The 14,443-nt window shown below is 41.7% G+C and overlaps 1 protein-coding gene and 1 pseudogene across 4 annotated transcripts in view; one reads left to right on the forward strand and one right to left on the reverse strand.

Moving 5' to 3' along the window:
- Positions 1–5,755: 5,755 nt before the first annotated feature.
- On the reverse strand, positions 5,756–7,797 carry LOC109380917 (40S ribosomal protein S3a pseudogene; annotated as a pseudogene).
- Positions 7,798–10,102: 2,305 nt separating this feature from the next.
- The window catches only part of EXOC6 (exocyst complex component 6), a 163,790-nt gene continuing 159,449 nt past the window's right edge, over positions 10,103–14,443 (forward strand). For 2 of the 4 annotated variants that reach the window (XM_019639110.1, XM_019639113.1), the window contains exon 1: positions 10,128–10,276. In XM_019639110.1, the coding sequence (XP_019494655.1) occupies positions 10,176–10,276 (101 nt within the window). In that variant the 5' untranslated portion in view covers positions 10,128–10,175. Of the gene's footprint in view, positions 10,277–14,443 lie in introns of all 4 variants that reach the window. The other 2 variants (XM_019639114.1, XM_019639112.1) reach the window with 2 other exon arrangements.

Here is a 14,443-nt window from a genome sequence, read left to right on the forward strand (position 1 = left end):
TAGTTGTGGAGGATGTCGCTTCACTGGCCCATGTTGGTATTATCATTGTGCTCTTCCCGGGTGAGGCAGATTGGTCGCCGGCCATTGGACGGCCGCTCACAGCAACTCATACTGGCTGCCAGCCATTCACGGTAACTCACGGCAGCCCACTGCAGCTCCACTGCAGCCTACACCATCGCTGGCGACTCATGGCAGCCCAGCTCCAGGTCGAGCTGTTGTTCACCATCTTAGCTTAGAGGGCGCAGCGTTACTGGCCCTAATGTGGGACCCGAACAGGGGCCCTGCTGCTCAGAGCTGGCGTCCCAAACCAACACGCCACTCGGCCAACCCGGGTCAGCTTTTTTTAGCCTTCTTTTTGTTTTGGTAGAAAAGTGAAGAATCAGATGATGCTGAAGTCCTGTGTTTGTTTTCATTCTATGTGTGAAATGGGACTACTGCCCATAATATTACGCTTAAAGGAGAGAGAGTTTTAGGGGAGAGCTGAGGTACTATGCTCTTTCCATGGTTTGTTTGTATTGCCAATGAAATACCAATTAAAGACATCTCAGGAAGCTATAGCAATTGAATTGGGGAATAATATTCCAGGATGGACGGTGGAATTTGATGATAGCCATGGTGACTGAATTTAAGAGAAATGGGAGAAATGTAATGAAAAGACTATCGGTAGTGCCTGTGTTGTCCTAGCATGCCTTTGCTTTGGGCTTTCAAAATCTTCTGGCTATCAGATTGTTGATAGGCTGAAACTCACCAGCAGGTGGGGCCTGGAATTACTTTTGCTGCCCTAATCCTTTGGCCCTGGGCATCACTGTTTTCATCATTTTACCACGTGCTTATTTCCACTGGATTTTCTTATTCTCTTTAGATTTTCTGATGTTCACTACGGTCTCCATTTGGCCAGCTCCTTGCCAGCTCTTTCTCTTAAGGGGCTTTCCCTGCTAGGCTTAATGGCTATCTGTAGCCACACTAAAGGAAACTACTAGTACCAGCCTTATTGAGCGTTACCAACTTCTTTGAATAAGAACGGTCAGTAGGTCTCAGCTAGCCTATCAATTCCAAATGCAATGGTAGTGGTTGTTTGAATCTCATGCTGAAAGTGGTTCTCATAAATTAGTGATGGCAGCTATAGTATTAGGATAGGGCAGTAGTATAAACATTTACCATATTTATACTAGAACTTTCTGCTGCCAGGCCTCACCCATTAGACCTGCCCTCCATGGATCCTGACTGCAACCTGGATGTAGTCTAGGCTCATTATGGCTCTTGGGGTCCTGCAGCTGTATTATTACCCTCTTAGAATGGGCTCTGAAGTCACGGCATTCTGAACTAAATTGGGTTCAAAAGTCACAATGTGTCTTGTTGCTATAGCCGAGCCTGAGATAAGAATATCATGGACACATTGAAGGGCACTGCAAAATGAGTGGGAGGTAGAGAAAGAAAGCCCTGCAGAAGGCTGGGAAAAATAGGAGGAAGAGGGAATTGTACAAGATGACGTACCAGAAGACATTTTTGTAATTGTTTTATGATAACATAATTGTTTTACACTTGTATTCACAGACTCTCTTGGGCTTTTTTCCAAAAACTGACCATGAAATTTTACCAGCTTAAGAGCAAACAGGATATTGCTATTTCTTTGACTTTAATGTTTTTAGGAATGAAGATAACATACTTGTAGGAAACGACGGAAAACATTAAAGAAAAAAACAACAACAGCTAACAACCTAAACTGTATACACAATAAAATTTTAGGATGATATACTAAAAAATATGACTAGTCAAATTCAGCTGTAGACATTCTAGAATGCTCTTGCTGTTTATATCTTTAGCCATGTAAGATTGCTATTAAATCATATTCCATTAAATATATTGGTTAAGATCAAACAAAGGTCTAACTTTTATTAGTTATTTGATTTTGTCCTTAGTTTCTGAAACTATAAAATGGAGATTATAATAAAATTTATCTCAAATGATTAATATATATGAAGTGCTTAGCACAATGATTGCCTAACACATTGTAAATCCTTAATAAATATTAGCTGTTTTTATGTCTAATTTACATCTGAGATATATATTCTAGTATAATTTAATACATACTTTATTGATGTAAACAAGCACTCACAACTTCTTGAAATTCTGATCAGGTGGGAAATATTGAGTAATGTAAAATTTATTTTGGTTGCATAATATGTAGGGGAGAGAGGTATCCCTTTTTCAAAACCATATTTACTACTACTACTAACTTACTACTAATAATTATATTTTATACTAATATTATAACCTCATTTAATCTCTAATGAGAGTGGTTTTGTGTACTATATGTTGTGGATATAAAACGGAGTCCAGAGAAAATGTTCAGAAATCAACATGGGCTTAACCAAATCTGAGGTCTGCTATGTCCGCAGCACCTCGGGAGAGCCTGGGGTTCCTGATGAAAGTGAGCTATGCTGTTGCCAAATTTTCACTGAAATTTTAAATACAATACTAGAGAGAAGTTAAAAAACATTTTTCACATGTGGAAAAAGCAGGGAGGCAGTTTTCTTTATTTAGCAGTTAAGTGAAGAGGCTCTGGAGCCAGAAAGACATGGGTTCAAATTTTGCTTCAATACTCACTAATACAGCTGTTGAAAGGATTACATGAACTAGGCATGAAATGGATTTAATGTAATGCCTCATACAAAGCAAATGCTCATTCATTCATTCATTCAGTAAATAAATATTTATGGAGCATCTGAAATATAGCAGGTAGTAGTCTAGGATGGTCAGTGGTCTTGTTGGTATAGCAAGATCAAGGCCTGGAAATTCCTTGTTCACAGGGAGCTTGTATTTTATTGAAGAGAGCTAGAAATACACAAATTAAAAAGTGGTAATAAGTGCTATGAAGAATAGCAAAACAGGGTGAAGGATAGAGATGCTATTTTAAAGAAAGTGACCAGGGAGGAAATGTTAGCTTTTATTATCATTTCATTATGTTACATTAATTGCATTTCTAAATCAATTTTTCTGAGAGAATAAAAAGAAAAATAGGACAAGTGAGAGGAGATAGAGAAAGGGCAAAAGGCAATAAAGGAAAGCTAAGTGGGGAAAGAATGAGGTATGGAGAGTGCATTGAATAGGATGAAGAATTAGAAAAACTAACAATGAGGAGAAGGAAAGAAAGAGACGAGAGAAGAGAATATAGTTGGTGTGGTAAGCTGCGGGGGAAAAAGAGGAAGGAAAGAGGGAGAATAGAACTCAGAGAAATTAATATTGCTCTTTAGTTGCTCAATGGACTTTAAAATGTTTAGCTTTGGGATGAGTGAGCTAATGGTGTTTTCAGGACATTGTTCTGTGGGCAAGACTAGTGACATAGTTTAGAAGACCCAAAGCAGAGTGAAAATACAGTTTCCATTGTTCAAAATTATTAAGAATTACAAGATGTGATGGCAGAGCATTAAGCGAAGTGCAACTGCATGGGTCACACACCGATAAGCCAGCCCTGTCTGAGCTTAGCACAGAGCCTGCCACACAGCCAGCATTCAATTAAAAACAGTTATCGAAATAACAGGACCCAGGGCTAATAACCTGGGGCTAATTCTTTTTGTACTTCTCTGAGGACTGGCTCATATTTCAGAAAAACTGATTTTGTTTGGCTTCAATTTCAAATTTCCTTCTATTGTTCTCCACCGTGAGGTCCAGATCTTTATGGGACAACAGTTTCCTGGATAGGATTTTGCAGCAGGAATCTTCTCAGGCCCACCCCAGCTCTGTTGATATTCTCTTGGACTTACAGAGTGTGACCACTTGGGGTCACTGCACCAACAAGGCAGAAGCTGGAGGAGTGCAGCTTTCAAGACAGCCCCATTGTGGGACTGTATCAAAATGTTAAAATACAGGCAGTCTTATATACCGGTTAGTTCATTAGAGTCAATGTATAAAGACTGTCTGTATTTTATATACCGGTTAGTTCATTAGAGTCAATGTATAAAGACTGTCTGTATTTTAACATTTTGATACAGTCCCACAATTATATAATGAGGTCTCTTACACTGTTTAAGAAACATCTGAATGATAGCAAAATCTCAAAGATAATCAGGAAGTCAGCTACAGGGTTTCCAGGAGGGAAGGGAATCTTGTCAGGTTTCACCCTACCTCATGAAACATGCGTTTACAACACTAAGCTTAATTTCAGAGGTATCTGCATGTGGATCTTTCATTTTACAGCTATTAACTGGGCTGGGCAGTAAACAATACAGACTCTGTCCCTGTGCCTGGAAGAGGGGACAGGCTCAGCAGTTTGTTTACCACCACAACACATATGTGCCTCAAAGGATGAGCGCTACCTCCAAGGACAATGGAGAGGCACTTGACTGAGAAACAAGAACTGGAAGGCTCATTAAAGTGGATCAGGAACCAAGAGTATAACCCGAAAACATGGTTTCATTTCCCCCTCCACATCAGGAAGCCAATTTCAGGCAGTTTCCACCAACTGAGAACTCAGAAAAAATGAGGTTCAGTTTCAGAGAACCCTGATATAAAGTTAGCATATTTTTTAATGATTAAAAAAATTACCGTATTTTCCCACGTATAAGATGGTGCACCCTTTTTCAAAAAATTTGGGGTCTAAAAACTGGGTGCGTCTTATACAGTGGTTGTAGATCGTTGTCAAGTCATTTAAGAAGTGTGGCATTTCAAATGCCATAGATGGAACTGAGGACAAGGCAATATATGAAGACAGTGATTCATCATCAGACACAGATGAGGACAAGCTAGTGGTTGGGAGTTTTGAAAGTGATGAGGAGTTGTGTGAATTTTATGATGAATAAAACTTGAGTTCAATAGCTTTATGTAATACATTTTTTTTCAAATTTCGGGCCCCAAAATTAAGGTGCATCTTATACATGGGGAAAATATGGTATGTGTCTGGTTTTATTTTTGTTTTATCAAGGGAAGGTAAGTCTTGGGCTTCCTGGTTTAATAATCCTAGCCTCCAATGCTACTGTTGATTGAGCTCTGGGCTAAACATTATACACATAGTATCTCCTTTAATCACCACACAACTTGGTGAGCTAGCAACTATTGTTGTCCCGAATTCACACTTGAAGAAACTGAGGCTTAGACAAGTTAAGTAACTCTCCCAAGACCCAACATCTATTGTAGTAAAAGATGAGTTGGAATTTGACCCCAACAAGTTAAATGCCAGACCAGGGCAGCTGCATTCTACAACTTCCTTCTGAAAGGGGGGTTTTCCTAAGATTGGTTGTTAGTCTGAAGACAAGTGGCTCAAAGTATAAGTTGTTAATAACTAAGAGTTTATTTACAGGTTAAATCCTCATGTTGCTAGTTAGTTTCATACAAAATAGCTCCTGCCCTGCCTTTCTTTCTGGTGTATCTTTCCCTTCCCAGGAGCCCTGAAAAGAGATTTTGGGGGGATCTCTGTAAGTCAATATCTACTACAATATAACTCAACATGGATATGCAATCTGCCTGTGTGTGCCCTACTACCCTTCAACCTCCTCAGGCCAGGCTGATTAAATCCTGTATCCCTTGAGTAAAACAACATTGGAACATTCTTGGCTGACTTTTTTACTAATGGGGAAAACAGGAGCTGTGTAATAGGTCCATCTTCTCCAACTCACTGCTGTGTGGTCTTGGACAAGTGACTTAATCTCTGTAAGTCTGTTTCTTCAAATTAGATTGGAGATGGTAAAAGTACCCCATAGGATTTCTTTTTAAAAAAAAACAAGAACTGGTTTTATTTGTCTCATGAAAAATGTGAATTTTAGACAGATTCTTGGACTGGACTTATATCCATCAGTTCACTCAACTTTAACACTTGTTTCATTCCCAGTAGCTTTTCCACAACTGCTACCTTCACCATGAAGCTCCATGAGTCTTCCCAATTCAAACTTGGGTTTCTTCAGCATTTTGACTTTTCTAACAAAGATATGGAGTGGATAGATTGGTAAGCCTTCTCTATGTCTTTTCCAATGCTATCTGGAATCAATTTATTGATCGCTTCTTTTAAGTCAGTTGTCTGCACCTCTCGGGTCATGATTGCCATCATCTTCTTCTGGATTTGACGGACCTGTTGATGCTGAGCATAAAAGGGCTTCTGAATCTGATTGTTGGCGTTTTTTAGTAAAACCAACACAGACTAGACAAAGCAAATAACCATTGGTAGTCTTGACATCAACATGAGCTTCAATCATGGTCTGCCATTTTTTTACCATGGAGCACAGTTTGTCACAGGTAAGATCCATGCCATGGAGATTAGTCAGGCAGTTTTTGCCCAGAATATCGTCAGCAATTAGCTTTTTTAAAAAACACAACCCTTGAGACTATCAGATGTGATTTTGTTTCCTTGAGTTCTTGTGACTAGTGTTTTCCCAATATTTCTTATATTGAACATAGCTGGTGCTTTCACATCATACCAATCTTTTTTAGAAAATGGGTCAGCCACTTTCGTCTTGGCTCCTTTCTTGCCGCCTTTTTTAAGGTGCTTGTTCTTGCCAACCGCTAGGGTGTTTCTCGGAGCCAGAAGCCCATGGGATTTAAATTAGATCTTAGTAAAATGAGTACTAACTTAATTACCAATTAAATTAGTAAAGATTAAATTAGATAACATAAAGGGCTTAGCAAATAGTGCTCAATAAATAACTATTATGTTTTTTATTTTGGCCGATTGCTGAAATTCTTCATTTTAGAGCCTTTAGAAATATATCACTTTAGAAAAGTCTTTTGGGGAGCACAGTTATGTTTTTGTTATATCTATGTCCATAACTAAAATTTACATAGTTATTTAGGGCATTTAGCTTTAGCAAAAATCCTCAAGCACTAACGGAACTGTCAGAAGTCACAAAGAGAACCAGCAAAAGCTGTTTCAGAAGGAGAAGTGGTATATGGACTTCCTCCCATCTTGACTTGAATTGCAGGGAGAATACTACTGCTTATGTTGAGGTAACCTCTATGGGTAGGTGTTGAAATAGGCCAGGAGTGAGGCGTGCTAAAGCAGAGCTAACTTCCCAGAGCAGGGACCTCTGGAGCTGGGTTTGAATACATGGCATCAGATTGATGAAGAGAAGGGGAAAAGGTCTGGGTAATGAATGCTCAGGAGAGGAATGTCCTGTCAGAAGACAGCTGCCAAACAAGAAGCTGGCTTGTGCCTCTCCTTGCTTTCCTCTTCAGAGCAATGAGTTTTGGCCATGAGTATCAACTAAGCTAAGCTAGTCTGCCATTTCCTGCAGAGACAACTGGCTTTCTGTTCTCTTTGTAATAAGGTATACAATTTGTCCTCATTTCTTATGTTTCAGCTTCAGGTTACATTTTCAAAAGTTTACTTTCCCCTCTGAAGAGCTGAACCTGCAATTCAGATGTGCTAACACGAGGTGATGGTACCCCAGTAATTGGAGAGAGGCAATCAGCCAAAGAAGAAAAATTGTTTTTTACTACTTAGTAAAAACCAATGGTATGAATGGCCAAAACACTGGGATACAGGGATTTGGCTTAATCCAAGGATACAATTTTAAACAACCAGAGGAATGGATGAAGTTTTATCCTCTGACAAAAGTTCATAAATATTGTTTCTTGCATTGAAGCTCTTGATAGAAGTGGGCATCAGGGAATTTGAGGCAACATTTTCTGTCAGTGCTACAGATTTCTATTAAGGCAACTGAATAGAATCACATTATAAGATATTATATTTAATGTCATGTATAAAGAGCAAGTTTGAAGAAACTAACTTTTTACAATTTGATATTGTCCTAATTCCTAATTATTACCAATTGCAGATTACTCAAACTCCTACCTTATGCTCAGACCCATTTGGAATGCTCCTTTCCAACTCATCCTGAACTCTTTCCAGTGGCTTCTGAATATCAGTATTGTCTGGTTTCAAAACCCCGCCAGCTTTCTCTCAGCCAAGCGCAGAACTCTATGAGGAACTACAGGAAATTGCTAAATTAAAAAAAAAAAGTCTTCTCTGAATTTAAGGACCTTAACATGATATGACAGTGTGGTGGACATGGGAAGAGATGTTTTTGTTTTTGCATATTGTTGCAGCTCAAGAAAGTGGGATTTCCCAGAGATGATCTGGGTTCTCCTGTACCACCAAGACAGTGGAAACAGGCTTGTGATGGGGTTTCTTAGTACAATGAGCAGTTGGATATAGCAGAGCTTCCTCAGTCTTCCAAACCAACATGAGCTGAGGTCAGTGGCATTTTGGCTCTGGGGCAAGTGTACAAAAACAAATAAAATTCCCAAGTGTATGAAAAGGAACTAATCAAAACAAGTGCAAACTATTAAAACAGTTGTTGGTGGAATGGATAGATGCACTAAGTTAAATCTAGAGTCAGAGGAGAAGGGTGTGATTAATTAGGGGAATCTTTATGAAGGAGATGAATTTGAGTTGAATTTTCCAGGGAGGACAGAACTTTCAGATTAATAGGAAGGAGGGCATTTATGTTATTAATGTTTATTGGGCCCTTACTAAGTATGGCAGGCAGAATAATGGCTCATCCCCATCCTAATCCCTAGAACCTGTAAATATATTATTTTACGTGACAAAAAGGATGTTACAGATGTGATTAACATTAAGACCTTGAGATGGAAGATTATCCAAAATAATATGTTTGGGTCCAACTTAATTACATGGGTCCTTAAAAGCAGAGAACCTTTTCTGGCCTAGGTCAGAGTCAGAGGGAGATGTGACTACAGAAGAATGGTCAAAGAGATGCAATGTTTTAAAGATTGAAGCCATGAGCCAATGAATGTGGGTGGCCTCTAGTAGCTGGGAAAGGTAAGGAAATTAATTCTTCCCTAGAGTCTCTGGAAAGGAACACAGTTGTGCTGACACTTGGATTTTAACTCATTGAGACTCATGTCAGACTTCCAATTTACAGAATTCTAAGATAATAAATTTCAGTTGTTTTAAGATATTAAGCAGCAACAGAAAACTAATATGAGGTAGACACTGCTCTACAGTCATTTACAAATGGGGAAACTGAAATATAAAGGGATTAGGTTCTTGCCCAATGTCACCCAGCTGTGCAGGGAAGGAGCCAGGAATTAAATTGAGGATGCCTTCAGAGGTCATGGTTTTAACTATTACACCACTTTCCAGGATATTTGTGGCGAGGAGGAATGAAGATAGGCTTCTAGTAAAAGCTTACTGAAGTGGGTGAGTTACACAGCTGGATAGTAAAGAGCTTGGTTGACTCAAAGGAAGTTCAGAGCCCTGGATTAATGGAGATCAGAAAATAGTTGTCCTTCAGGGCTAGGTTTACACTCTCTTCCTGATTATTCTTCCTTAGTCACTGCTTTGATCATGACAAACTGGTTTATTCAGCGTCCCACAAACATCATTCAACAGGACTCTTCTACACTAGTACCTTTGTTCAGTCCACCCTGCCTCTTTTCCCCCATCTCTCTCTGATGCCCTGCACTCTCAGGAGCTTCCACTCCCTCCTCATCCCAGCTACGGCAACTTGGGGGCACTTTGGCATGAAATCACACACTGCCCTGGGTCTGTCTTGCATGTTTGCCACGAAGTGTCATAGTTCTTCGTCATTTAATTTTTCTGGCGCTTGTAAATTATTTTCAAGTTAACTGGCCTCTGTGAACTTCCTGAGGGCAGGGACATGAATCCACCCAGATCAGTCGTCATGGTGGTCAGCTGGGATGTTTTTTGGTTCATTCCTAAAATAAATCTTACTCCCACACACAATTTTGCTTTTCTTGAGTGCACGTTTTCCCTTTCTCTGACTTTTCACCACCCAGAGTACATCAGGCCTCCTTGTTAAACGTTCCCGTAGCTTTTATTACAGATTGGGGATGCCTATTTGATTGTCCACCTCCGTCATTCCTGAGGTATCCCCAGCACGTAACAAAGCGTCTGTCACACAGAAAAACAATATACGTTCATTAAAGCCAGGCTAGTCACTAGACAGCAACTGGGGGCAGTGGCGGCGGAGAGCGGGAGCCGACGCGTCTCCAACCCTGGCTGTCCTAGGTAGCACCTTGGCCTTGGGCAGGTGCCAGGGCCTGGACCTGGGGCTGGCTGGCACGCCCGTGCACCGCCTCCCCGCGCTCCGCTCGCCCCCGCCCAGCCCTTCTCCCCGCCCACTCGCGCTCGCGCCGCGCGCCGCTCGCTCCCGCCGTCCGCGCGGCGCCGCGCCTCGCCGGCTCCTCAGCTTCCAGCCAAGATGGCGGAGAGCAGCGAGGGTCCGGGCACAGTCCCGGAGCATGACCGGATCTTACAGGAGATCGAAAGCACCGACACCGCCTGCGTGGGGCCCACCCTCCGGTAAAGCCCTCATCCCCCCAGGACCTCGAATTGTCCCCGCCGGCCGCTCGTCGGGTGCCGGGCGGGGCGGCCCGACAGGTGGTGCGCGCGGAGGCGGGCGGGGGCGGTCCGGGGCGGAGGTCTGGGACCCTGGCCGGGCTGAGGCGGAGCAGAACGGGCTGCTGCACCTGTCTGCGCCGCCCGCCTCAGCCGTGGGAGCTGTCAGCTCGCAGCCGGTGGGTGTGGCTACCGCGGTGCCTCTGACCCCGGGAGCCGCTGCGCCGCCCCGCGATTGCCTCCCGGCCTCGGGCCTCCCTGATCGCGGCGGGACTGAGGGCGCTTTGGCTGCAGGAGTGCGGGGAGCGAAGGTTAACTGCTGACAGCCGGCGTGACTGATATGCGGAGGCGCGCGCAGGTGGAAACCCTGGCGCGCTGGGCTGTCGCTGGCGTGGGAGAATTGAAATTGAGCGGGAGACGCCGGCACCATCATCCCGCCGCGCAGTCGGAGTGGGCGAGAAGGGAGCGTGGGCTGGAGGGGAGGAGCTGATGCCCTGGAACGCGCTGATGTGACGAAGCGCTCACCCGGCGAGCAGGGGAAACTTTTAACTTATTTACGAAAGTTTCATTAATTTTGCATTAATTTCCCCGCTTATTTTAAAAGGGATCTCCACCCTTTAAAAATAGTTCTGGAGAATGAATATTCCAGACTGTATCCCTGCTGACCTAATAGTACAGTATTAGCCGGACGCTGTACTGATCTATTAGATTACGTTCTGCACTCTCTTCAATAATAACTGCCTTTTAAAATATATGGCTTCATTTTTTGCAGTGATGATAATGGAATTATGATTCACTTAAATCAGGGAACTTAGGACAGATTGTGCTTTATCATTATTATTTTCTTCAGGATATACTTCCTAGAAATGGAGCGCTGTATGTTTTATGGACCTGTGGATGTAATATAAAGTGAAACCAGGTCAAATGTAAATCCACCTTGCCCTAAGGGTCCAGAGACCTGGGTTTTGCCCTACTTCTACCACTGATGAAGTGTGCAGTCATGGGCAAAAATAATTTAACCTTTCTGGACTTCGATTTCCTTATTCGTAGACTGGCCAGGAGTGGGTGTTTAGATGCCAGAAAGCCTAGGACATATGGGACCTTCCCTTTTGTTCTCTGTTGTATCCCTAACACCAAGCATATGGTAGGCACCTGATAAACTTGTTACGTGATGTTCTTGCTGTGGTATGATAAGCATGATGAGTGCATTTCCTGCATTTTCCAGCATAATTATTTCTTTTCATCAAACTGTACTTTCGGTAATGAAAGTGGAAGTCCTAGATTAAAAGGAAGCTTTGTTTTCATTGCATGGTGAAACTGAAAAAATACAGTATGTGGTATAGTTATCATGACAGTCCATTTTTGAAAACAGTATTGGCTATGAAGGAGATGCTTCATCTTGGGAAAATGTGCCAGGCAGTATCCTTGAAAAAAGATGAAATAACATAGAATAAAACATTTAAATATACTGAGAGACTTTTGTGACATAAATAGAATACATGCATTTATGATATCATACTGTTTGTTTCACTGGGCATTTGTGTCACCTGCTTACTTTGTTGAAACCCATGCTCTTTTCTTTTACTAACTCTAGTGACTCATACTTATTCTATATATACACTTGTCATTTCTCATTTACAAGCAGACTCCACACGCACATAGCACTGTCAGCAAGCAGTTCTTTCTCTTGAACAGTGTGTAAAAGACCATTTTCCCCCCTAGGTTTCACTGAGTGAAGTGCTAATATTAAATTCTAACAAACCTTTTATAATGATAAAATTGAAATGTTTTAAAAATGAAGCACCATGAACCCATCATCTAGTTTCAATTCATCCTGGGGCCAGTCTCATTTGATCTTTTCCCCTATCCATTCTCCCTCACCCTGGATGATTTTGAAGCAAATCCTAGATACCAATTCATCCATAAATATTTCAGTATTAAGATTAATTTTTGTTATTTCCCAATTATCTTTTAGCTGGCCTGGAGGCTTATGTTGTTGTTACTGTTATTATTTTTCTCAGTGGCAGAGTTTTTTCACCTGACCTTTTTCTTTTCTTTTTTTTTTAAAGATTTTATTGGGGAATTGGGGAAGGGAACAGTGTTGGGGAATTGGGGAAGGGGAACATTGTGTTTTTCCAGAACCCATCAGCTCCAAGTCAAGTTTTTGTCCTTCAATCTTAGCTGTGGAGGGTGCAAGCTCAGCTCCAAGTCCAGTCACCACCTTCAATCTAGTTTTGGGGAGTGGGGGGTGCAGCCCACCATCCCATGCTGGAGTCGACCCAGCAACCTTGTTGTTAAGAGCATGCGCTCCAACCAACTGAGCCATTCGGCTGCCCGTTGACAGCTTGCGGCTGCTCAGCTCAAGGTGCCGTGCTCAGTCTTAGTTGGTGGGGTGGGCAGGGGCGCAGCCCACCATCTCATGCAGGATTCTAACTGGCAACCTTGTTGTGAAGAACACACACTCTCACCACCTGAGCCATCTGGCCACCCGTTGGCAGCTCAGCGGCAGCTCAGCTTGGGCACAGCTCACTGGCCCATGTGGGACTAGAACTTGCAACCTTGCTGCTCATAGCTGGCACTCTAACCAACTGACCCACCTGCCAGCTCTAGACTGACCTTTTTCTGATTCACTTTTTATCAGATCTGGCTTCCTGAGGAAACCAGATGATTAAATGAGAAGCATGTATATACTCTTCACAATGCCTGACATATAATTTGGTTTGAGTACAATGAAACTAAATGAGAAATCAATACTAGAAAACTTTGGAGAATTCCCAAATATTTGGACACTGAATAACACACATCTAAATAACCCATTGGTGAAACAAGAAATTAAGAGAGATTAGAAAGTATTTTGAACTGAATAAAATGAAAATAACATCAGAATTTGTGGGATACAGCTAAAGCAATACTTAGAAATTTATAACCCTAAACACGTCTACTGGAGAAGAATGGTGTCAAGCCAATGGCCTCACCTTCTAACAATAAAGTAGAAAAAGAAGAGCAGATGAAATCCAAAAAAGCCAAAGAAAGGAGATGATAAATGTCAGAGTGGAAATCAATGAAATAGAAAATAGAAAAACAATTGAAAAAAATCATTGAAACCAAAACCTGGATCTTTGAGATCAGTAAACCTGATAAACCTCTAGGGAAAAAGAGGGAAAGACACCGATTATCAGGAATTCCCAATTTCCATATGCATACCAGGAATGAGAGGTAACATCTTTATAGATTCTACAGATATTAAAAAAGGTAATAAAGGAATATTATGAAGAACTTCATGCCAATTCATTTGACAATTTGAATTGTCCAAAAATGGACAAATTGCTTGAAAGATACAAACTATCAAAGCTCACTTAAGAAGAAATAGATAACTAAACTAAATAGACATATTAAGTAAAGAAGTTGAATTTGCTGTGTAAAACCTTCATCAAAAGGATACTCTAGGGCCAGCCAAGTGGCTGGTTGGTTAAGAGATGGCTTGGGAGCACGAGCTCTGAGCAGCAGGGCCGCTGGTTTGGATCCCACATGGGCCAGTGACACTGCCCTCTACAGCTAAGATGGTGAACAACAGCTTGACCTGGAGCTGGGCTGCTGTGAGTCGCAGGTGACGGTGTAGGCTGCAGTGGGCCTGCAGTGAACTGCCATAAGCTACCATGAGTGGCTGGCAGCCAGTGTGAGCGGCTGGAGACCTATCTGCCTCAGCCAGGAAGAGTGCAATGATCACAATACCAACATGGGCCAGTGAAGCAACGTCCTCCACAGCTAGACTGAAGAACAAAAGGACAGCAACTTGTCTGTTACCCTTCCCTGATTCCCCAACGCTGTTCCCGCCCCCAATTTCCCAATAAAATCTTTTTAAAAAAGGAGACTCTAGGCCCAGATGTCTTTACTGGTGAATTTTGCAGCAATTAAGGAAAGATTGATACCAATTCTATAAAAATTCCCAGAAGAGGGAATATTTCTCATCTCATTTTGAGGTCAGCATTAATCTGATACCAAAACTAAACAAAGACATTTCTAGAAAAGGAAATTGTAGAGCAATATTACTCAAACAAAGATGAAAATACTGTAAACAAAATTTTAGCAAATTAAATTAACAGTATATAAAAAGAATATATCATGATCAAA

This window comes from Hipposideros armiger, unplaced genomic scaffold (assembly GCF_001890085.2).
Source record: "Hipposideros armiger isolate ML-2016 unplaced genomic scaffold, ASM189008v1 scaffold_42, whole genome shotgun sequence".
Lineage (NCBI taxonomy): Eukaryota > Metazoa > Chordata > Mammalia > Chiroptera > Hipposideridae > Hipposideros > Hipposideros armiger.